Source organism: Cupressus sempervirens, chromosome 4, assembly GCF_028749045.1.
Source record: "Cupressus sempervirens isolate cs-2001-9-10 chromosome 4, ASM2874904v1, whole genome shotgun sequence".
Classification (NCBI taxonomy): domain Eukaryota; kingdom Viridiplantae; phylum Streptophyta; class Pinopsida; order Cupressales; family Cupressaceae; genus Cupressus; species Cupressus sempervirens.
In genome coordinates this window covers 50,542,054-50,569,077 of record NC_143121.1, presented here as the reverse complement: position 1 = coordinate 50,569,077, position 27,024 = coordinate 50,542,054, and the positions used below count along the sequence as shown (strand labels likewise).

At 35.7% G+C, this 27,024-nt stretch overlaps 1 protein-coding gene across 1 annotated transcript in view; it reads right to left on the bottom strand.

The window, feature by feature from the left end:
* LOC149559876 (SNF1-related protein kinase regulatory subunit gamma-1-like) overlaps positions 1-24,107 on the bottom strand; it is a 58,018-nt gene extending 33,911 nt beyond the window's left edge. Inside the window, exons 1-5 of the mRNA XM_089824342.1 lie at positions 23,573-24,107; positions 6,239-6,408; positions 5,910-6,095; positions 5,622-5,780; positions 5,443-5,525 (exon numbers count right to left, since the gene is read on the bottom strand). Coding sequence (XP_089680468.1) covers positions 5,443-5,525; positions 5,622-5,780; positions 5,910-6,095; positions 6,239-6,408; positions 23,573-23,873 — 899 coding nt within the window. The 5' untranslated portion in view covers positions 23,874-24,107. The remainder of the gene's footprint in view (positions 1-5,442; positions 5,526-5,621; positions 5,781-5,909; positions 6,096-6,238; positions 6,409-23,572) is intronic.
* Positions 24,108-27,024: the final 2,917 nt, after the last annotated feature.

Genomic DNA, 27,024 nt, shown 5'->3' with positions numbered 1-27,024 from the left:
ATAACTATTGAATTCAGCAAACTTGTTCATATCTCTAGTCATATGATGAGAACATCCACTATCTATAACCCAATCAGATTTTTTCTTTTCAACATGTGATACTAAAGCTTTTTCTTCCCTTACTTCTTCTTTTTCAAGACTTTCTTCTTTAATAACAACAAATCCTATCTCATCATCCTCATCATCACTATCTAGAAAATTTACCATCTCCAAATCAACTTCATCATCTTCATTAACAAAGAAGAGATCTTTTGGAATTCTAGATCTGTAAGGCTTCCTCAGCTTAATCTTTTTCTCTCTTTTAGGACAACTAGATGAATAAGGACCAAGTTATTTTCATGTCCAACAAACAAGGATTTTCTTACCTTTGGTTTCCCTCTTCATAAGTAATGCAAGTCCTCATCAATCTTCTTGTCTTCTTGTTTTATTGTCCTCTCTATAGCATAATCTCCACTTGTACTCGCACTCCTAGTAAGTGTAGGTTTGTCTCTCTGCATGCTAAAAGAAGTCTCAACCCTAGGTAATCCTTCATTCTGTTTAATCAATAATTCAGATGCCTACAACTTTCTAAAAAGACTTTCTCTAGAAAAGTTAGGTGTGCAAGGAATAACTTCTTCAATCATTGGTGCCTTTTGATGATAAGGAGGTATCAAAGTTTTCAGAATCTTCCACACAATGTCATCTTTTGATTTAGTTCCACCACAACTTCTAATTCTTGCAACAATCTCAAATATCCTACTAAAGTATCCCCTTATAGTTTCATCTTCCTGCATTTTAGCACTTTGAAACATACATATCCAACTCTGCAATCTAGACTTATTTGCATACTCATCACCTTCAAATATATTTTGCAATCTAATCCCAATTTCATGTGCAAGCTTTAAAGTTTTTACCTCTTGATGGGGAGTTTCTTCACTTCAAAGCTTTCTTGCTCTTCCTAGGCTACTCCGAGCCACTTACGGTTACTACTCCTAACCCTAACCTAGAGGACCTCTTCTCAATCCCCTTTCACCAAAAAACTCTCCCAACAATTCAAGTTTCAATCCTATACCTCCCATTCACCAACTATGCACCTTTTGACCTAGAATGCCAAAACTTCACCAAGTGCACCTAAAAGACCAAAATCAAGTTTGAACCTTCATTATGAGGTTCTTGACCCATTTCCTACCATTTTGCATCATTCTTGTGAGTTTCACACTCCCACAGCTCCAAATTACTCAATTTAACCTTGTAGCCCTTGGAGCCCCTATTAGCCCTCCTAAAAATAAGGAACAAGCTACAACTCCCAAAATCTCTTAACAAGACCACTTGGTGTCTTCAAAATTCTTATTCCATATGACCTAAACTTGAAGATTTTTCAGGTCTTAGGCCCCTAGGATGACCATACAGTACAGCTTCAGAAAACCCTCATTTTAAGGGTTTTAGAGGCAATGACCATGATCCCTTCACCATTAGTTTCAAACTCCATTTCCAACCTCCTCTGAGTTATGAACCCTTAATACTCTACCCCTTCATTGCCTAACCAAGATTGGCATGTGCCAATCCATTGTTCTTCTCAAAACTCCAATTCAAGCTTTCATTGCACCTTGCTAAGCTTACATTGCTTGCCTAGGGCTCACTTGAAAAATTAGCTTCTTGTCTTGCACAAATACCAAAATCAATATGTACACTATTTACAAAGGCTAGTGCTTGATTTCCAAGAGCTATGGTGTTTTAACCAAGGAAACTCAAGCCATAGCCATTTTAATGCTGGCAATACAAAACTAGACAGCAGGATCACCAAAACTAATCAATTTTCTAAACCCTATTAAATGAAAGCTTGAAACCAAAACAAGTATGCATAGATGCAAAACATGATCCCAAAACTCTAGTTCACCCAAAACAATAGGTTATTCAATCAACTTTCTCTATTCAATCTCTCAAAACCACGTTCCTATTCACAAAATTGCTCCACTACAAGTGTTGTTTGTACAAGCAACTATCCAACCCCTGGAAATGAGTTGAAGAAGGATTAAATAGACTCCCTCCTCCATTCTGGCCTTTAGTTCGAACCATAACTACCCAAGTAGTTCATTCTTCCAAAACTACACAAAAAGTTGCTAAGCAATTTTGCAAAAATTGCAAAGTTGTCAATGCAACTTTTTGACAACTTTTGCAATTTTGCACATTGGACCTTCAAACTTGGCCAGTCTATTTCCAAACCTTCTAAAATGACCTTAGTACACCTAAGGACCACTCTTACACACATCTTGCCCCCTTTTAAGGCATTTTTCCATATTTTGCCTCTTTAAGCAATTTTGCCTAACAAGACCTAATTGATAAAACTTGACTCACATTCCAAATCCTACCTGATCAAACCTCCTAACCACACCATGGGACTTTATTCTTAGTCCTTATTTCCTCATGGTTGGTTAGACCATTCACAAACCAAAAATGCATTATGTTTCCTCCTTACCCCTAGGTGCTCCTGCACCACCTCTGCATATTCAGATTCTGGAAGAGCTGACAACAGTGCTTCTTTAGCAAGCATGTTTTGCATGAATAGGTCTTTAGCATCTTGCTCACATGAATCAAGCATAGTGTCATCTATTGCATCCTTCTTCTCAAGTGTAACCAGCTAAAATTTTGGACCCATGCACATCAAATGAGTCCATATTTTCCTTCCAACTATAAGAATTCACTCCATCAAACTTTGGACTTTCTTTCCGTGGATCTCCTTAAGTTGTTAATCTTTTCCTTCAAGGACCTGATGCTCTGATACCAATTGTTAGAAAGTAAATTCTACCAATATGGGGGGGGGCGCAGGGGGATGAATCAATTGTGCTTAAAACAACTTGAAACATGTAATCAAAAGATGCAACAACCATAGAAAGATAAACATACACAATAACACCAGATTTGACCCTTGATCAGAGGGAAAACCCCAGTGGGAATGACGCCCACAAGATGATGTACTAATATAGAAGTTCCTTGCGAAAGGATAGACTTTGTTAGGAAGCAATGAAATACAATCCATATAGATGAGTCCCTGTTAGGAGATTCCAACCCTATTAGGAGTTGTGTCAACCCTGTTAGGAGTTGATAGGAAGACAATTGAACACACTGTCCAAATTCCTTCAAGACTGTCTTCACTAAACAATCTTCAGGATAACATATCCAAGTACATGCACTGACTAAACAACAACTTCTTTGCCAATACAATTCCTTTGAAGCTCATGGTACATTCTCCATGTCAATCTCTGCTTTGATCTTATACAATTCACATCCAAAGCTCGCATACAATATGATCTCACTGATGATACACACATAACCCAAGGAAACAAACTTTCCTTTATACCATGTTATAAAACAAGTATTAAGTCAGCCTTGAGGATTTCTCAATTTACAATGAATAGTATAGGACCACATTTACAATTTACACTTCCCATAATGATTTTAACAATAGTCGGCTTCTTAGGAACACGCTGAACAAACATCACAAATCTTCACAGAATGAACATCTGATTCCGCCACATTAACCATAGCATCCTAAAAACATGTCTTCTACCATAATCCAAGTCCGTTGAGCAATCTTCAGCTTCACCAAAAAGATACAGCAAAATTACCAATACTTGCTTGCCAAAAACTCACTCTAAGAGCAATCTCCACAAATTCTTTTGTAACTCATGCAAATAGACACATTATAACGTGTTCCTGAATTCTCCTCTAAGTGTGTAGAACATAACTCTCTAACCACAAACCTCGCCGAATGAATCTTCCTTTGCAACTCTAACTAAACTATCCATAAAACTGACATGTTGACATCAATGACAAACACAAACATGAATGCACCACATAAGCACTCAATCATCTCTCTGACATACTGATAATCTCCCCCATACAGTCATACCTCTAGCAACATCAAGCATTCATGCTAATAATAAGTTTTCTAGAGGTGAGCACAAAGCATGATGGTGTATGTAAGGGGTGTGTATTGGGAAAGTTTGCAAAAAAAGCTTTTCCAAGGAGTGATAACTAGTCCTAGGGCGTTCTTGATCTAGTAAATTCAAATATGTGGACCAACGTCAATAAAGTCTCTTAGAGGATACGTACACCATGTTACTTTTATTGACGATTTTTCCAAGAAGACCTAAATTTACTTCTGAAAACCAAAGATGAGATTTTCGTTGCTTTCAAGAGTTCAAAGCTCTTGTGGAGAACTCGACAAGAAGGAAGCTATAGGTTCTTTGGTCAAACAATAGAGGAAAGTACAAAGGGAATGAATTCCAAGATTTCTATACCAGGGAAGGAATCAAGAATTGTTCCTTACAAACCGCAACAAAATGGGGTTGTTGAGAGGAAGAATTGTTCTATATCGAAGGCAGCAAGGGTTGTGCTACATGACCAAGACATGCCACACTACTTTATGGGCAAAAGCATTTAGTACTAGTATACATGCAAAACAGGGTTCCACATAACGTATTGGGAAAGATGACACCAAAGGAGACTTCCACAAGGAAGAAGCCAAATGTCAATCACTTCAGGATATTTGGAAGTTTTGCATATTGTCACATTCCAAGGGATACACATACCAAGTTAGATCAAACTGCAGAGAGGCGTACTTTGTGGGGTACATCAAAGGCAAATCTGATATTTGTTCTAGGGACCAAAAGGATTATAGTCAGACATGAAGTCAAATTCATGGAGGACAAGGTATTTAGGAGGTCTAGAGATTGGCCATTAGATTATCAGAGTGAGAGACCAACAAAAACTCCAGGGATAGCTCAACCAAATCGGGGGCAACCAAGTAGTAGTACAATTACCAGTACAAGCACAGGATTAGGTGTTGAGAGTTCGCAGAGTATTAAGATAAAAGGAACATATTAAAAAATAGAATGGGACTGATAATAATCTTGGTATTAGTAACACAACTAGATACCAGCATTGCTGGTCCGAAGGGGTTCTCACCATTTTGGTTTGGAAAATAAATCTGCCTGGACACTTAGAATTAATAAATTATTAAGTTAATGTGCCTTTGGCATGCAGTTTTATATAGGTTTTCGAGACTCAAGATTCACTTTTTTGCATCAACCCAAAATGCTAAGAAGCAATAACAAGTGCTATCTGGAAAGGGTCCTCTCTTTGTGTCAAGGGTTTAAGGGTTGGATTGTGCACCTGGGGATCAAATAATATGGCTAATAACAGGAAGTAATCACTGTAAAACTGCATCTACCATATTCAATCTTTTCTCCTGTAAATAATTATAAGGAAAGGCTATATTAATTTGGAGAGTTTACAGCCTTAACAAGTTAACTGCAGAAGAAAAACTAGAACATCTCTATAAACTAGCATAGTGGCACCCAATTGACTATGATAGAAAGAACTAAAAGAAAAAGAAATAGCGCTGCTTCCTCAAACTTGACCACAAAAGATATTTAATGTTGCTAAATGTAATTTACCAACCCAAAGTCAAATAGTTTTTTTTGTGCTATCATGTCAAACCACTCCAATCCGCTACACTGAAGAAGGATCTGCACTGCTGCATTCTGCAATAATTAATCAATGCATATCATACTTTTAATCTTTAAGAGTGAGTTCTAGAGAAAGAAAATTGGAGTCAGAGAAAATTAAAGGGAACTTACCTGAGTGATGAAACCTTTAACATGCATATCAAGTGGGTCAACCACAGGAACTGCCTTTAACCTATGCTTTGATAAAAGTAATAGGACATGTAATAAAGAATCATCTAGGTGAACAGGAAGAAAAGGTCCCCATCTAAATGATCTTGCAATTTCTCCAACCTGTCAATTACAAATGAAAAGGTTAGGCAATGTTACATTCTCTGTGTTGAATTCGATGCTTCATGCCATGTCTCATTTTATGTGTTGAATTAAATACTTTAGCAAGGTCAAATGAATTATGCATCTTACTTTTGCAAGCCCAACTTTAGGAATGTGTTTCATCATGGAAAAGAAATCGTCCTCCTCAATTTCTTCTACATAATGTGCTGGATTAATTTGTTCTGTCCTGTCTGATGTTCTAATGTTGAGATTGGATTTGTCGCTACTCATTGCCAGTCCTCTGCTTTTTATTTCAGATTCTGCTAGTTTGAACTTCTGGAAGGAAAAAGGAAAATTTTAATTGATTAAGCTTAATAGTCTATCAAACAAATTATATATATATTAGGTGCATTGGAACATTATCCTGCTGTGGATCCCATTTAATTCAAATTATATAATGAGCTACCATATGTGCACACCTCAAGAGCCCAAAGAACCATGCCAGCAAACTCAACCAACCCAATGTATCGATCTGTAAGAGGATTTTGATTGGATGCTGACTCGTCTAATACTGGTGCACCCATCACATTTTGTTTGTATAGGCATGTAATTGCAACCTGGATTGAGTCATTTGATTTGATCTCGAGAACTGCAAAAGCAAATTGCTTGAAAAAAAGATGTCACACAATGAAAACACAGTTTAAATCAAATTAGATACTTGCGTTATTGAAAAATTTCATGGCTCAATTCAACATCAAAATTATTTCACCTAAACCTATTCTCTATCTGTAAGTCTGCTTTAAGAAACATTAAACTTATATGATCTGAAAAAAACTGGCTACATCAGTTGTCTATCTTTCTGACCATGGTTTTCCCACTTAACTTTGATATAGACTGGAGTAATTAGATCTCTTTTTTTAATGATTATCATGGTGATGGTTTGTTCTTTAGACTTGTTGAGAATTTTCCTAAATGGCTTAAATATCTGTTCTATGGAAGCGTAATGTAGTCTTCCTTCTAATATAGATCTTAAATCTCAAAGTGAAAATAATCTATTTTGTTAACAAATCAGCAAGAAAACCAGCATTCTTGGGTCCAAATCGTTTCAAAATCAAATTCGAGAATGAAACACTTCTGAAACTGTCGCTGGCTCGTTTTTTGAGGGTGGAATATTTTGGAATCATTCCTTAGCACACCCAGGAGATTCCAGCTTGACCAAGGCGATTCCAGGGAAATTCAGGCAGTCGGCCACAAATGCCAGGCATTTCGTTACTTTTGACCAGAAAAAGCCCTCTATAAACTTTAAACAATGAAGATCATTTTCACAAGCAGCAGTAGACAAGAAAGAAAGGAGTGATGTAAACCCTAAACAACAATCATTTTCAACCGATTTCAAGAGTAGAAGCTGACGAAAAAGAAAGGAGCGTTTGAAATCCAGTCTCTGACAGTGTGGTTACTAAGACAAGAACTGGAAATTGTGCTCTCAAGTACTTCTTTGGCATGTAAGCAGAAAGGTGATGTTTCAAAAAGAGCAGGCATATACAACCTCAAGGACCTCTAGAAAGGAATCACAAGAAGCTTGATTTTGTCTTATATGAGTTTCTAAGCACTTCGAAAATGTTACTTGTTTGCTTTTAAACCATATAAAACTGTAAATACCAAACAATGTGCCTAATGTTAATTTCTCAAATATATGGGTTTTCACTAATTACACTTACTTAAGCTTACTTAGGATAATGCATTGCGTAGTAGTTTGTGATTGAGACACTTAGGAGTTCGCACCTCAATTAAACACATGTTGTAGAAGAATTCCACTCTAGGTGGTCATAGTTGTTATCTCATTCCACCTTTAGTGCACTTATCACATTATCATTCTCATCATTGTACATACTTCATTGCATAATCGAGGATGGTCCACCTTTGGTGGACATGTGATTCCACTTTGTGTGGGTGATAACTTATCTTCTCCTTATCATTGTCTCTTATCGCCTCTCCTATATAAGGAGGCCTATTATGTACATTTCAAATCAATCAATTGGATGTCAATCAAGTCTATTATCAATAATAGCATTCTTGCATCTTCATGCAATTGTCTTGCCGATCTCTTGTGGAAATTATCTTGGTTTTTCATTTGATCCTGGGGGTGTTGTAGAGTCACCTATAACTCTAACATGATATCAGAGCTCTCATGGAGTGAAGTCCTCTTCTCAAAAAGTGCAATCTTAGCTTGACTTATTATTGGTGCAGCATTTGGCAATTTGGACATCACAATTTGGAGGAGATTTCAGGATTCATATTTTGTGACCTTCTAATGCAGGAAAAATTGGAGTTTGCTGGTGCAAATCAGAGGTTGACATCATATAGAGGAGGTTCAAAAACTCCTAAATCAAATTTTGTTTCACCCAAATTGGACATCTGACGCCAAATCTACAGCCATTTGATTTTTGAAGGTGCGGCGGTGGCGATTCAAAAAAAAAAATTTCAGAGGCGATTTTCAAACAACGATATCTCCCTCATATGGGACTCCTTTTTCTGAGCAAATTTTTTTTGTTTTGGGGTAAAATTTCACAATCTACACAGTGGTGTAGGTGATTTTGGATCTCTGTCTTTGAATTTTTCTAAAAATTGCAAATCCCATTTTTTGCAACTTTCAAGGCTCTATTTGGGCACATCTGGTAACATTTTCAGGTGCAATTTTTGTTGAAAGTGCATGAATTTTCCTCTACTTTCCAGATCTGTAATTAGATTTCAATGATTTGGAGTGGACATATCACTTTCAGAAATAGGTCTTTTTTGGCTACATTTGCATTTGGTGAATACTTGGATTTCAATTTTCTTAACTGAATCAGTAATTTGAAGGAGTTATCAATTTATTTCAATCATTATTTGATTTCATTATGGATTTTTCAAAAGTTTCATTGCTCACTCCATATAACTATCATGAATGGAAACAAGCAGTTTTTAATCAATTGATGAGTATTGGATTGCTTAGAATGATTCTTGGACAGGATCTAGAACCAGTTACAGGTGTTGCAAAAAGAAGGAAATGGTTTGATAGAAGGGATAAAGCACTTGGCTCTCTTAGGTCTACCATCTCCAATGATTTGTTATATCATATTGCATCTTGTGCACATCCTCATGATGCATGGACAAAATTGGAAGGAATCTTTGGTAAACCTGATAGAATAAGAAAATTCAAATTGGAGAATGAGCTTATAGCTCTAAGTCCATGTGATTTTGATAATATTCAAGACTTTTTCTCTAAGTTCAATTCCATTAGATTGGAGCTCTCTAATTGTGGTATTACTAAAAATGATGAGCAATTGATATTATCTATTCTTTCCAAGCTAAGTCCTGAATATCAATATTACCCCAGTACTAGGGTATGTCGGGACAGTGGAACGAGTTTTTAGGATAGAGGGAAAATGGGCCTCATTTTCGAGATAGCGGGGGGACGGCCAAGGGACAGTGGCAAGGGGAGGACGAGGCAGGGAGGAGTGTTGTATACATATAGAACTTGAAATGCTTATTATGAAATGATGCTTCAGTAAAACATACCAAATTAATATACTTGAACATAGCCAAATTGCAACATGAACTAGAACCATTGAACATTCAACATAGTAACATATTACATACCCAATAGTAACATTCAAAAAACAAAAGTCAAATAGAAATCCAAGTCTCCATACTAGCGGCAGCATGATTGCAGAATGTCGGAGGTGGGGGTACTTGGGTACATGAGTACCCGATGCGGGGATGTCTCAGGGACGAGTACTCCGAGGTTTGGGAGGGGGGTGCGAGTCCCCATGTAACACTGCTGAATATTCAATCTTTTTTTTCACATTCTATGCTACTATGGATGCTCTTGGTAGTGCATACAAAATGCCTTCTCTTGATGAATTTGCAGCTCAGCTCACAAGGGAACAAGCAAAGTTAGCACACATGGGTCAATTGAAGCCTTTAAAGCATCAAGCATTGGTTGCAAATGACTCCTCTCCAAAGGCTCCCAAAGGAAAGGGAAACAAACAACACAAGGATCCTAAGCAACATGACAAAGGTGATGACTCTCCTTCACAACTTAATATTGAATCCAAGTCCTCGTCAAGAGAGGAAACATCTAGAAGAAAGAGAGATAAATGCGCTTATTGTAGAAAGCTAGGATATGATGAGCATAAATGTTTCCATAAGAAGATTGATGAGCTCACTCACATTCTTCAAAAAAACTATATCCAGTTGCCCTCATTTGTGTCTTCTCCTTCTTCTCAATATCAGACAACATCTACATCTGCATCATCATCCAAAGGTAAAGGACAAGCACTCATTGCTTCCACACATCATGAGCAAGGTAAATGGCTTCTTGATTCAGGTGCATCACATCATATGGCATCTTCTATGGATATGTTTTCTTCTATTGAGCCTTGTACTTCACCTATATTAATGGGTAATAATACATAAATGAAGGTTTGTAGGAAAGGTTCTATTCCTATGGGATAGGGTACATTTAATGATGTTCTTTGCATACCATCCTTGACCACTAATATCTTTTTCATTTACCAAATTACTCATGGGGCACAAGGTAAAATTGTTGAGTTCACTCCTAATTATGTCTATATTAGGGAGATGGAGACTAGAGATGTCATAGCTATGGGAGTTGTTGATCATACATCACACTTGTATTCTTTTGCACATTTTATTGATCGTGATGATGATATTCATAATGTACCTAACCCTTTGGCAAGGGTGAATAATTCATGTGAGGAGAACATTGGACACTTGAATCATTTTGTTCTTGAGACAAGTGTTGAACTTCCTACTCCTCTAGCTCCTGCTTCTTAAAACATGAGCTCTACTTTTCAGCAGGATGATCTTTGTGCTTCAGATCTTGCACTGTGGGATGAATTCCTGGATGCTCTTTCAGACAAATCTCATAATGCAGATTTGGTTAATACATCTAAGGAGGTTAATGTAGATTTGGTTAATACATCTAAGGAGGTTTCTCTTCGAGATACTTCTTCACCTTCTTTGGAGATTGGATTTCCCAACTCTTCATGTTCTCTTGTTTTTTCACATCTCATAGGTCAGCTTGATGGTGTGATAGAATCTTTGAGCTTGGAGACACCTATTCAATCTTCAAAGATGCATACATGGAGACCTTCTTCCTCCTTTCTCACTTTTTACATGGAGTGGCGTCATCATTTGACGTATTTATCTCTTCCTAAGGGGAGATATGTTTCTTGTAGGCATTGGATTATATTTTGCTTGCAGGTACTCTTCATCTACATTGGAGCTTCTTCATTATGGAGGGGAATATCATGTCTCCTTATTTCCTTCCTATGGGGGGATCATTCTTTGTATATACATGATGTATGCAAATTTTTGGGGGGTCTTGAGTACTCCATCCATCCATGCATCTTGTTTTCATCTCTCTTTTTGGGAGAGGGTTTTTCCCATGAGGTTTTGTCTCTTTCTCCACTTTATTAGATATTATATTTCATGTATTGCTTTGCATATTGTACATGGGTACCTAAAATGGCCTAGTAGTCGGGACCCATCTTGCATTGTAAGTTTAAGTGCATTCCCCTAAGTTGCACTTAAGGGGGGTGTTGGTGTAATTAAATATTCACTAATTACACTTACTTAAGCTTACTTAGGATAATGCATTGCATAGTAGTTTGTGATTGAGACACTTAGGAGTTCGCACCTCAATTAAACACATGGTGTAGGAGAATTACACTCTAGGTGGTCATAGTTGTTATCTCATTACACCTTTAATGCACTTATCACATTATCATCCTCATCATTGCACATACTTCATTGCATATGGAGGATGGTTCACCTTTGGTGGACATGTGATTCCACCTTGTGTGGGTGATAGCTTATCTTCTCCTTATCATTGTCTCTTATTGCCTCTCCTATATAAGGAGGCCTATTATGTACATTTCAAATCAATCAATTGGATGTCAATCAAGTTCATTATCAATAATAGCATTATTGCATTTTCATGCAATTGTCTTGTCAATCTCTTGTGGAAGTTATCTTGGTCTTTCATTTGATCCTAGGAGTGTTGTAGAGTCACCTAAAACTCTAACAATACCAAACAATGTGCCTAATGTTAATTTCTCAGATATATGGGTTTTCACGGGTGGGGAATATGGAGTGTTGCGCACCCAATGGGCTTTGCACTTTGAAAAAACATTAGTGTGCATAATATACTGCCTTCAGATAGGTTTCCCAGGAGATTGAAACCCCAAACATATTTTAATAAAGCAGAAAAGATAAGGAATCAGGATTGTTTCAGCATACTCTTAAAGCCCATTTCGATCTTTCTATTTCTGTATTTCTATGTTGCCACTTGCAGTTGCTTTTGTATTGTGATGGCAACCAATTCTAGCTCCATTGGTGAATCCTACTTCAGGATCAACCAAAGTTCACATTTGTGGAGATCTCTAGAAATAATAAAGCAGATTCCAAGTGATGGGACATATGTTTGTATATGTAGTAGGCGTGATCAAAGGTATGCATATCCATAACACACTCAGCCCCCCAAGAAAAATTGTTGTATAGACCTTACATACCCACATATTTGTGCATATTCCCAATTTTGATACAGTAAATTAGTTAGATTAATAAGATTATTATTTTTTAATTTAATACTTGACTCCTCTTACATATTAATAAAGAATATGCCTGATGGACCAACATTGATGTTAAGAATTTCTCCAAATCTTTGGTGTTTCATTTTAGTATGGTATCTCACTATCAACTAGGAGCATCATTGTTATTTCATATCAACTACACCATTTCTTTTGGCATATATATTGAAAACAATAACCTTGTGTTATCAGTCGAGCAACTCATTGATACAATAATACTTCAGATTTCTAGTAATTAACTCAATAATTCTTTTAAACTGTATCTAGTTATTTGCATTTGTTGAAATATATTCTGTGGTAGGAAGACACTTGAAATTAATACAATCCACATATATTGTATTTACTCATCATATTCAAATATAAGCATGAATTAGTAATGGCCTCTTGCAAAGACAATGCCTTCTACAAATCGAAACAAGAGAGAAGTTAGAGCAGATCATATTCATAAGTCATATTATATCACTCTTTCGAATGCTTTATTTCTAAAAGTACTGTCCACTAAGAAAAACTCAAGTGCTAGGCAAGAGCCTACAAAACAACGGTAAATTGTGAGCCTCTCATTTGGGAGGTCTTGTGTTCGAATCTACTCAAGCTTAGCATATAATAACAATTAATCTCAATAAATAATAATAATTGAATAATACATAATCTAGGCTTCGGCCCATTAACTATCAAAAAAACAAAAAAAATCAAGTGCTTTCACAATGAATTATGGACCTAAATTTGTGAAAATGTTTTACTTAATGTAATCTAAGCATGACAATTATACTGTCCTCTTGTTGAATATTAAATGGTTGCAACTGATTACAAATGTTGATCAACCTTTTGAAATCAACAATGGTTGTTAATCCAAATTGAGTCTTGAAAATTATCATAATTTGGTTGATTCAGATTGTAGACTGTATTTCTTAAGCTGTGCAAGTAATGAAGAGTTTGATACATTCTTGAAACCTTATAATTATAGCATTATGCAAGGCAGAGAGGTGGAGTTTGAAGCAGAACAGAGCATCAGTTCCCCTGGAGCATATTTTATTGACATTCTATTACACATCAAGTGAAAATCAGTCATGTGAGATGGATTTAGCTTCATACAGCAGGAACATACAAAGCAGGTATGACTTAGTTGCTCATATACAAGAATAATATATAAACATACCCCTTGGAAATCATGTATAGGCATTGAAAAAGGCATTTAAAATCTAATTCATGGTTCTCAGGGTACGAGATGAATGGAACAGCTGAGAGCACTTGTCATGCATATCAAATAAACGAATTCACAGAAAGGCAAAACAGAAGTTCATTATAGAGATGCTAGGAAAAGGTAAAATGCACTTGGAAGCTCAATCTGAGCAACAGGCTTCTGAAAACTGACAAAATGACCTACTAGAAGTGAGAAAGTACAAATTGACCCTACATAAGTTTTTCCACACTGGGTTTCTCGAGGCTACATCCATATGCTCATTTATCTTTCAACGTGTTTGATTCCTTTGCTTGCTTGATTTCATATCATACAAGTACTTCTGAAACTTAAAAAAGCCTTAAATTTATATTTCCAGCCAATGGTAAAATGTTATTGTTACTAGTAGCAAATTGATGTTGAATTCAATCTCAAATAAGTTAAAGAAACAGCACACTCTTTGTTGTACTATTGGTCTCATTCAACAAAGAAAACTTACATGTTGGCAGTAGAATAGGATAACAAAATCAGATATATGGGCACCATAAATAATGTATGTGAGCAAGTACACAATTTTATAATGGATTTACAAAGTAGAAGAAAGCAATACAGCTGTATTTACATCACTTTGCAGTCCGAGGTTGTTTTCAGGAGCATAGAAAAACAGAACAGCACACAAGCAAATATAAATCTGGGTTGATGAATTGAACTGTCATTGAAATAGCCAAGTTGATGGGATCACCTATTTACTCAACTAACTTACAGCTAGTTGAGCATGGTACATGATACTTGAAATATCACTTGGACACAAGAACTAACAAAGGAACTCTACCTCAAAAATACTAGTCATCAGATACTAAGATGATCGATTTTCATGGAATGATCAACTTAGTGTTGTTTACTGAGCACCAGGTGAATGGGCTCCTTGATTCTCAAATATTGTTTCAAACTCAAACCAAACATATAAAACATTGGATTGCAACCTTTTATGTCAAGGAAAGACGTGAAAAACTTCAGAAATTTAGTTACACCAAAAGCATTTTGCAACTAACTAGCTCAGGTAAGTTGCAGCTCCCCCTTTAATATGCAAAAGACGTAAATTTTTGACAAACACTTGAGTTCTAAGTGTGAGGCTTCTCAAGTTACTTTGAGTATTCAACTTGATATCCTGCTTAATAATCCTATATTTCTAAAATCCCAAAGTGCACACTTTCATAAACTCTACCACTCCTACCAGCATGAATTTCTCAATCCAAAATGGGCAATGCCTATTTAATCATATCTTTTGATGAGTATTGATTCTAACAAAAGTTGACAGTAAAAGAATTTTATTTGTTACAAGACCTTAACTCTTCTTTTAAAAAATCAGTTACAAATTGTTCTTCTCAGAGTAGTATGGCCTCAATTTTTGTGATAAGTCCTCCACCTTTTTAACATCCTTAATAATTTCACAGCCAGATGCAGGTTTGATAGTGCCAGTGAGAGTGACATCAACAACCAATGCTTCCTCAACCTTTAAGGCTACTAACTGATATGTTCAATCTCAATGGGAAAATTTTCTTTAAGTTACATAAGTTTCAGACCTTACCCTACATCAACTTTTTTTCTGACCCAAACCAATCCTTGATTATTGGTCTCATGAACTTGACCTCGTTGCATCAATACAACACCACACTTGCCCAAGAAGAAGAATAAATAAGTGTTTAATAGAGAGAAACAAAAAGTTCTTGATTAAGGATATTGAATAAGTGATGCTTAACAATTGAAATTTAAGCTTATGCAGATTACAAATGGTAAGATCACTGCAATCTCAAAAAACTACAAAGAGATAACCCTACAGCAAAAAACTAAGGTCACCGAAAGACAGGAAGACTTGAAGGTCTCTAGTACTGGTACTAGTACCGGTACAACATTTTTCAAAAATAAGAGACGGGGGTACTTGGAGATGGCAATTTTTTTTAAATAGTTTAAAGAGATCTATGAGATTTCCACAATCCATGAATATGAGTTTTAGTTTCTGGATTTGATTGTGTGTAGTTTTTTATCATCATAAAAAACTACACACAATTGAATCCAGAAACTAAAACTCATAGTTTAAAGAGTCTAATACTAAATACAAAATAGTAATACTATGAAACTAAAAGACTAAAGTAAATAATAATAGTAATGTTACATTTATATAGAGTCAAATATTTCAAAACTCACATAATCACATTACTGAATCTCATAGTCATACTTGTTTTCCAAATATTGCATATTATCATCATTATATCATATTGATAATCGCTGTTTGATGCTAAATTGCCGAGATGCAAACAAAAATGAACAAACTTAGTACAGTAAACAGAAACCAGGAATCTATCTAGTACTAGTATGTTTATGGTACTATCATCTACTGCACAAGGTTGTGATCATCCATCTCAAGGTCTTCAGCTATCATGCTCTCAAAATCATTTAAATTGTCATTCGTCTTAATTTTTGCATTAAAAAACATTTGAATGAGGGGTAAAATACATAAAATAATTTAATATTATATTGTACATTTATTTTTTATCAAGAGACTTCGAGGAGACTTCACTTTTTGGATTAGGAGACTGGGAGACTTCAGGAAACTTCATTATGAAGTCTGCAACCTTTTTTGAGCTCTCCAGAGACGTGAAAAGACTCTGACACACGTCTCCATCTCCGAGACGTGTCTTTTAGGGGGGAGACAAGTCTCCAGGTAACCATGCCAAAAACGGATAACTGGAACACCAGCAGAACATAATTAAGGTTTTAAAAGCCCAAAAAAATCATAATCTTCTGCATACATTTGTGAAACATTAAATCCTTCTTTTGTTACTATAATGTGGGGAAATAAAGTTTACTAGCTAGGAAACTAGGTCTATTTCTGCTTTAATTACCTGGAGGGGAGTGATCCACTTAGCCTAAGATATTGAACACAGATTCAACAATCCCTTGTGAGGAGTTGAAAACGATACTGCAATTATGTAAAACAATTGCTAAAGCTATAGAAAAGATGGAAAAGTGAGGGTTTTCAGCACATATAAAGATACTAAAAATAGATATGTAAACAACAGGAGTAGATCTAGTGATGAAAGAAGGAGGAACCTGGGCCGAGATCTGAGGGACACTATCAATCAGAGTGACCTTGACTTGGGAGCATCGAACGCAGGCAACAATAGAAGATCTAGGATCAAGAAGCTGCTTAGTAGGTTCTCTGAAAGTTTTGTCAACAAGGTTTGGGGTGACATCGGCCAGGGCAGCCTTGACCCTACTCTCTCGGATCTACTAAATGTGGATCTATAGATCTCTATCTCCTAGATCTGAATCTGAAATTGTGCCTTCATAACTTGTCACCTGCACACAAAGGGAAGGGAGATTGTTTGGTCGATGAGGGTTTCCCTAGGTCAAAACATAGTTTTTGAATTAACCATGAAATCAAACAGAAATTGAATTGAACTAGAAGCGTGTTGTAATGTAGGCAAGGCTACATCCGAAAATGAAGTATTTGAACCTTACACCTCATTGATGCAATGCTCTTTGAATGTGTTCACAAGTGTCGATGCAATAACATGATTTGACAAGACTTGAAAGTAAATCAATCATAAACACATGCTTGCATGAAAGTTGTTCAAGCTTGCCACAATGTTAGATTTGGATAATAGGGTGGGCTGAAATGTTGCTTTGAATGCTTGCATTTGAATACTTGAACTTGGTGTGTAGTTCAGATTATTGGTTGTCGAATAGGGGGTGGGGCGGAGGGGTAAGGTTGCTTTTATACCTCTGCCCTCTAAAATCAGGTTTCTAATTTCAAAGAGAGCCAACGCAGAAGACATTTTCCCACTCCCACAAACTAGTTATTAAGTGATTTTACTTTGGGCCCCTTTTATAAGGCAAGGTCGCTCCGAGCGACCTTGTCCTAGGACAAGGCCACCCTAGGCGACCTTGACCTCCCGATAAAGGCATGGTCAAGGACTTGAGGCCCAGAACGTCGTGACAATGTCTAATTTTGAGCTAGTGCAAGCAAGTTTGTGTATAAGTGAACATGGGAGGCCATGAATGCTAGAATGAGGCCTAGGTGAGCATGAAATTGCATAGGGATGCAATTTACATGGTACAGTTACTAAAAGCACATTGCATGACAATTAGAAGAATGTTTGAAGGCTGCATTACTATTTGAGTGAAAGGGAATTAAATCTGTGCATATGAAGGGATCAAGGAGATTTTATTGCTTGCAAAACATAACAGGAGCTTGAATGGTTGAACCTTATGAAATATGAATTTGATCTTCTAAATTGTGTTCTCGATGCATATTGTGCTATTATTTACTTTATGCTTTATTTATATTGTGAACAATTTTGTTGGCTGTACTATAAATTACTCCTGCATCAAGTACTCCCTTCAATCAAAATTGTAAAACAAAGTACTCAACACATTATAAAATAAGAAGTATCTAGAATTACACAATATGAAGAGAAAAATCCTTGACTACAAAACCCAAGTTGGGGGATAATTTTTAGATGAGGACTTGTAACGTAATGCTCATGGCAAGTGGAGAAAGGCACAATTTCCTATAAAAATATGTAATAATCTTTAAAATCCATGATTCATACCTTGAACTTTAGAAGCCATGTATTGGCATGAAGGTTTATGTATATACCTATGTTTATTTTGTTATTTCCACAAGCCTTCACCTTCATACTCGTGAATTAGGAAAATCTCATGTTTATAAAGCCCTATAGTTTTCCGATGCTCAAGGTGTATTCCATCACCACTCAACGAAGTTATTCAGAACTATAATTTTACATGAATTAAGCAAAATATAATCCGAGCATGCCAAACTGTCATGGCCTATAGTCTACCAAGGATGGGCTTACATTGTTTAAGAGTTTGGGTAAGGTCTTGTGTGAGACTTCAAGATCTATTTTCATGGAGCAAATGGTCCAATGAAACCAAAAAAATTATACTGCAGAATTATTTGAAATCTTTTCCTGAAAAATAGCAGCCCCCTACATTTTAGGACTGCATATTTCAACAAGTGAAATTGAGGTAGGATGGAAACTGCCCCACCAGCTTATGATTATTTTTCCCACTTGTCAATTAGCTAATATTTAAGATTCCCACCAAGAAAGAAATAGATGGAAACTTATGTTTATCAGGTTTTTGTTTCCCACCAAGAAAAGAACAAATTTTTATTCTCAGCATTCTTCATGAGACCACCAACTTAGCAAAATTTAGGAGTTTAAATATTTAAAATATTTTTGGAATCCCCCTACATGGGACCTTAACCTTACATAAGAATAAAACCCCGTTAAGTGGAACATTTTATAAATGCCAATTAGGATTATTAAAGTTGATTACCACCTACTTTAATCCTATTTAACCCCATGAATGCCTCAATTGAACAATTAGATGACTAATTACGTTAATGGCATAAACAACCCTAATCTGGTCTAGCCGGTAGACTATATCCCATTTTAAGATTCCACCTCAAAATGCAGGATTGGGTCCAAATGATAAGTCCTGGGCTCGGAAATGTAATCTAACTCTCTAATTTGCCAAACTTTTACGTCAGGCAAAAGAGAAACCAAATTAACAGTTCGTACTGTTTTTAAAAATGTCCTGATAATGTCACTGTTTTGAGTTTCAGAAAATGTGCTCCTATACCAATTGTTCAACACATTAAATAGAAATATAAAGTAGCAAATCCATTTGCTGCAAGCAGGACACTGGAGTAGAACTGTAGGACTTAGTCAAGCCATTTACTTTTTCACAATGTTGGTAAATAGATTTGTCACCGTAGAAATGGCCCAACGGAGTGTATGTGGCAAACCGTTCACAACAGTTGGATAGGCCTTTGATATCCGGCCTTCCTCTGCGTTTAGAGGGGCAGCTCCCTCGTAAGATAAAATTTTGGATTTTTCAATAAAGATGGATTGAACTTAGAAAATAACAAGAAAATCACTAAGAGCGCATGCACCACACAACTTCAATGTTTCCATAAAAACAATGTAAACTGGTAATGAAAGCAATCAAGAACTACGCTTGAGAACTATCACTGACACAATGCTAATTCAATAATTCATGAATACTCACACCATACCATGAAAATACTCATATGATGAATCAACACTTCAACAATTTAAATTCATTAGAAAGAGAATTCCAAATGTACTTCCTTTATTTCTTTGCACCAAGAAAGTAAGAAATAATTGATTACAAAAAACAACAATTGTACACACTTTACAAAAATTGCTTTGTTATCAGAGCATAAGTGTTCCCTCTTTCCAAGTCCAAAAAAAGTCCCTTATTACATTGTTTTTCAGGAATTTATAGCTATCCTAGAATAACTAACCTTTCGAGTTCGTAACTACTCAAAAAGTTAGAGTTTGGGTTATTCTAAGAAGGTTCGTAACCAACTCCAACTTTTCATGTCTAACCATAACTAATGGAATAAGAAGTAGGAGAACTTGAAGGAACTTTCTCTTTTACCTAAATGTTCTTCTGAAATCCCTTTCAACTATATAGAGTTGAATTAAAATAAAAATTCCCACACCCATGAACAACCATATAATTGCTATCACCATGATCATCATCAAGAGTGCTTGCGCCGGAACAACATATTTTTGTGGTATGCTGATTTGTAAAATAATGATTTAACTAGCCACTCAATCTCTTTGAACTGCATGGAATTCCCTTAAATGATTATCAAAACATGGTGACCTCACTCACTTTTACTCCTTTGAGCAAGAACCAATATCGATCTCAGGCATTTTGTCATACAAATCATAATTGACATTAGCTCCATACTAATGACATCCAAAGTTTTCTTTACTTTTGTGGGTATTCACTTTTCATCAACTCATGATATTCCTCCTTCAACAAAACATCCAGAAACCATGAGATGGAGGTGGGGTTTGAGAATGTGTCTTTATAGACTTTAGACTTTTCAATGATCAATACCATTGGTCATTACTTGCCGCAAGAGGAGTCCTCTATCTGCATATATGCATTTAATAAGTTCTCCATACTCCATGTAGTTTCTAGAAGTCAAAGAATGATGTGAAGCTCTTTCTACTCCATGGTATGCATTGGTGCTTGAATCAAATGCCACTACATGGCTCCCTTCACAAGGTGATAACCCGAAACCCCATGTGCACTCCATACTTGACACCCATGATAAGTAAATGATTGGTTGAAAAAGAAATCAGTTGTCAATGGGTGAACATAAAATCAAATAAAATTCTCAGAGATCTGTTTGGAACCTCTATTTGTTTGGTAGGGATCTTAATTTCCATGATATCAGACCAAACACAATTTATCAAAACTCCATATGCTTTCAGATGTATTCTTAAGTTTAGTTCAACACTTCCTCCTCACAGCTGTGCCATGTAATACTACTTGCTTCTCAATCTCTTTGTGCAATCCAGCTTCTCTCTCTACTGTTAGCATAAAGCAGACACCGTCTCCTGCCAATATAGAGGATATGGATGCTAGTTTTTCTGTTGATGTTTTCCCTTACGGACTCTATCTTTACGTTAAAGTGACCAATCTTCTTAGGATCTCTGTTGTATAACCACATCTTTTTATGGTTGCTTAGTTTTTCTTTCAATCCCTCTACATGCTCTAATAGAACTGCTAGGAGGTTGAATTGATAATCAATTTGAGAGAGGACATTATAATTGGATTCCAAGGGATGATTCTTTTTGACCCAATTGTTGTCACCATTGGAATAGCATTCGTGGTAGAGAAAGGACCACAAGGAGTCAAACCGAGTCACAGTTGATTGTTCCATCATCCACGGATCCGAAATTACTACCCACTCGATGCAATTGTGAGAAGATACTCAATACCTCTCCACTATATCCATTTTGAACGTATCCCACAATCAATGCATTCCAGGAAACTGCATTTTGTTCAGGCATGATGCCAAACAGTTTATGTGCATCCTTTGATTTAATCTTCCATACAAATCCACCAATCCATTACCCACAGTCACTTTCAACTCGAATCTGCTCTTTACAAGGTGACCATATACTTGCTTCCACTATTCGAGGGAGGATTCCTTTGTCACCACAAGCATTTAAAATAAATCCTGTTTGCTGAGCCATAGACCATCTCCACCTAGGCCAACACATGTCTTAAGCATGCAAAGAAAAGGTGAATGCGTTCGGTCTAAAGAATTTCTCTTGCATTTGTATTGTGAAAAATAAAATAAAATTTAAACATTCCCAACAATCCCCATTTTGAACAGAACCTGCGATCATAGTAGTCCGTGATATGACACCCCGTTCGGCCATTTTGTCAAACACTCAGTGTGCAAGGTCTGTATTCTTGCATTTGGCATATGTGTTAACAAGGTTCATATTTGAAAATGAAGCCAATGTCTCATATCCAAAGTTTTTTATATATTAGAATTGCATGGAAATGCTTGCCTTGATCAAGATTTTTGGTATTTGTGCAATCTTGTTGACTCTCGCCAAATACATTTTCTGAGATCATTGTTCTTGCAGTTGGTGATACAGGGAGAGAATCGTCTTCCATGGTTTCAGGCTCTGCCGATGGAATATTGACTTCTGAGACATCGTTATTGTAATGTATATCTTTCTTGCAATCCTATTTCATACAATCTTTCTGGCTCCCCACATATTACCTTTGCAATTTCTATAACATCAGCCAGTGAGATTTTCCCGCTATGCTTGATGTTTTGGGTCATTTTTTTTTTATCCCGTTTAGGCTCTTTCAACACCTTGATAACTAGAGCTGCAACGTTTCAAATCACTGCACCTTTTGCCTGACAGTTTTTGGACAGTAAGTTTGACAGTAACTCTTAATCCTTCCCAGTCTCTTGCCATTTCCTTCGCTATATCTTCACTATTTTTCTTTGGTGACAAACCCAACTACAGGGGCAACCGAAAACAACTCTGTTGATGTCATTAGCGCTCTGCTTGCTCCCAATTTGTGCCATCTCCTTGATAATGAATACTGCATTGATCTCAATGAAATTGGAAGCGAATAATATTGTTAACAGTCATTTCCTCCAAGAGTTACGGAAACAAGACCCTCCTCAACAAGTCTGCCCGCTTCATCACCTCTAACAATCTGTGCCACCTTCTTTTGGCACTCTACAAAATACTCGAACTACTGAGGAACCCTTTTTATATTTGCAAATTGAACTCCTGTGTCGTTGAGAATCAGCGCACCTGTTACTACTCCAAACATCTGTGAACTTCATTTCCAGCCAGCAGTTGTTTTAAAGTGGGAGTTTGGGTTAGAATTGTTCAGGTTGGGATTAGGGCAAAGAGTTTGAGTATGTAGAGAGAGAGTATGGCTAGTACATGGAGAGAGAAAAACTGACTGAGAAAATCCAAATCCAAACCCGAACTTCTCTCTACAAATTTTAGTACGTGGAGAGAGAAAGTTTGGTTTTACTTGAGGACTAATCTCTCTCTTTCCGATTAATTAATATAATTAAACCTCCCTCCGATTAATTAATATACTTAAACCTCCCTGTAAAATGTTTGGGTAACACACAATAAGCTATAATTCGACAAACCAACAATTAAAAGGCGTACTTTCCTGACTGGTTTATTTCTACAAAAAGGAAGAGGCCATTTTCAGCTAACCGCATGGACTACTAATGCTATTCCGGTTCTATTCTTCAAACAGCAATTGTTTTTATCATTAAGTACTATTTTGGCCCCGGGTCAAGGCATATAGAAACAGTTTTTAGCTGATAAATCAGCAAAAAGCCAGAGAGATTTGTTTTCTGGGTGATGAGAATTTTTTCTGCCATCAGGGCTGACGAGGACAGATGTGTATAGAACACAGGCAACCAAAATCTCTTTGCTAAGAGGAAAACAGTGAGAACCCTAACGTGGCCTCAGAGATTTCTTATAAACTATATTGAGAAAATAAAAGCGTACATATAAATTTGTAAATCACGCAAAGTTCATGGGATGAGGATAATATTGCACCTGCAGCATTGCGAATGCCTGGGATAGAGGAGAGAGGTATGCGGTCTAAGAAAAGCTCGAGGGCCTTATTTGGTTGCAAAGGAGGTTTAGCATTTTCTTCTTCGTTCTTTTCATTCTCCAGGGTGTTACTAATGGCTTCCTTTTTTACTGCAATTCCTCCACTTAAATCATCCAACGCTTTCTTTAACCTTCTATGGTCCATTTTTCTGTAGTTGCCAGAATTTTGCAAAGATTTCCGAAACAAAGCCCGCATGAGAGATATAAATGTAGAATTCTCGGCAATTAGTGCTGTGCTGGACATCGAGTTTGCTCATAACCATGACAAGTGTCTCTTCTGGCCTCCCTGCAAATCTTGAAAATGGTCTGCGATTTTTGTTTGTCTTACAGGTGTGAAGTTGATATGGATTTTGATTTGTATCATAGAATCTATACGGGTTTACCATTTTGAATGCTGATTCCATGACTTATTTAGTTAAGCTGCTCGTCGGAAATACTAGAGTAGAACGAAAATTAAACAGGGTGAGGGGGAAATCGAATACCCCGCACTTTTTGTGTTCGATTCGTGCCGTCATGCATATAAAATTTGATGGTTTCAATTTGAATAGTTTATTTCAGTATTTTAAGAATTTGAATTTAAATTTAAATTATAAAAAATAAGACTAGTTGAGCCTTGCAAACAATAAAATAAAAAGCATCAGTATTTGAAACTAAGGTAAACAAATGTATGCAAATGAAATAGCTTCAAATTTCTTCAGCAACGCTCTTGTAGCCCTTGAATAACTACTGCTTTTATGCACAATAAAGATCTCTTATCAAGGCTATTGATTTTTTACAACAAATAATAAACACAATGGCCAATGCACTTTACAAAAATGATATGTTTACTCGTTTATTTTTAGAGCTGGAAAAATTAGCGTTAGGGGAGAGGACTTAGTAGTTGGGCGTGTATCAGTTGTTGTGATGGTTGTTGTGATCTTTTGATCCAATTATTGTAACAATACAACCTATTGATTGAGCAAAAAAATATTGACTTTTATGTCTTTATTCATCAGTATTGAACAAACATTAAATCATTACAAATTTACAAAGCATATATCATTGATTTACTAAATTTGAAACAAGTTCTGCACAAGGTACATTCTTTATATACTAAACATCAAACAATGTAAAATGATAGTTTTCAAATATAAAATTACTTTATACACAATATAAAGAAACAAGTTCAAAATATTATATTTAAATGTGTTCAATTTTACAAAAGAAAATGCCCAAACATATGAACAAGACAACTGATAACTTGCTTATAAGTATTAAGCAATGTGCCTTTTTTAATAACTTCCAATACCATTATAGATATAATCATATAAATCAATGTACACTTGGAGTGTATGACAAGCAAACTGGAGTACCTACATTCAAAATATGGAGTACCTGCATTCAATATATGGAGTGATGTGAGCTCATCAATCCAATCAAATCGAGCAATGAATGAAACACATTTTAAAAAAATCTGAGTCATATCAAACAATTAATGCAACAAATCAAAATTTAGACTAAGAATGTCATGGATCAAGCAAATTTTACAACCAATCAAAATGTAGACTAAGAATGCCACGGATCAAGCAATTTCCAAAATCCAAACCATTAATGCAAATTTCTACAAAATCCAAACCATTAATGCAGATTTCTACAAAAAAGACACTGATGAAAGCTCTTTCCAAAATTCAAATTCAAATTCTTGGAGGGAATAAAAAATCTATTAATATGGCATTTCATGAAAGAGATATTTTACAATGCCAATTACAATCTCTGTGACCAGAAAGACTTGCAATGACATCTATTGTGAGCAATCTGTGAGCACAGAATCCTTGTTTTAACATTGTGTCAGCATTCTCTCTGTGTCAACATTCTCTCTGTGGGCTTATTGAGCAATCTAAGCACAGTTGTGTCAGCATTCTCTTTGTGGGCTTATTCTAGAATATCTGACAAGGACTGCATAGAGGAACTGGATAAAGGAAAATATCCAAGTAGTCAACATATCAAGGCTTAAGATCACAGTCCAGGTATTATACCAAATAATCATAGATCTATTTTTCAATGTAGTTACTAAAGTAGTTTATAAGCCACATACTATATAAAATCTATCATAATCCATAATATAACTTTGTTATAATCCACATATAGTATGCTATTATCTCTGAAAATATAATCCATTCTATAAAATGCTATTATCTTTAAGAATATGATCCATTTTATAAAATCTGTTATAATCTATATAGTTTGTTGTTATTTCTGAGAACATACTATTGTTATTGCAGCTATGAGTTTTGAATTTCTCAAAAGTGTTGTCAATAATAGAAAATGTTATTATTGCTGCTAAAAAAGTTATTTCTTCCAAAAATAACAACATACTATATAAATTATGCCACAATCCATTTTATATATCTGTTGAAATTCATAAGCCACATACTATATAAAATCTGTCATAATCGATAATATAACTTTGTTATAATCCACATATAGTATGCTATTATCTCTGAGAATATAATCCATTCTATAAAATCTATTATAATCTATATATGTTGTTGTCCATGTACCATATCATTGTATGCATGCTCCAGATTTTGCAAATTTTGCAATAGCATATATGAAAATGCCAGCAGAGTCCATTTCTGTGAAAAATGACAGCAAATTACATTTCTTTGAAAAATGACAATAGACTACATTTATGTCATGTACAGTCCATTAAATATTTAGATGATTAAGAAGTTTTTGAGTACAAAATGGATTATGGCGAATCTATGGATATTAGTGTACTATTGTTCCCAAAAATAATAGCATAACATATCATGGAGTATAACTTAAAAAAATAGCATAATATATGATGGATTATAACTGACCATATGATGGAATATGATAGAACTGTGACAATTTCATTTCTAAGAGAGTTATTGAACAATTATCTTCTCTCAAATGCTATGTTAGTCCTGCCATATGGTGTAAGTGTAAACATATCATTTGTATGCAAAAAAATTGTTCAGTATATCTCTTAGACATGATATTTTCTTTGCAAAACTATATTTAATAATTCAATCAAATATTGAAACTTTCCATAATATTTTTTATGCTAGTTAATATATGATGTTTTATATTCAGACATTATGACAATAGGAAAGAGAAGAAGCAAAAGAACTGCTCGAAAATTGAAACCTCGCTATCCACAAGGTGTTAAATTACATGTGGTTGACTCTGATGATGGGGACCATTCTGCCAAGCCAACTCCTATTAACACAAATCATGATCTTGTTGCCCAAAATATAGATGGTCATAATGGAGCTGTCAAATCTTCTCAATGTCACAAAAATAAGAAAAAGTGCCAAGAAATTCAGTGGACAGAAGAGGATATGGAGCATGCCATTGAAGATGTTGAAGATAATTTCTTTTCAATAAGA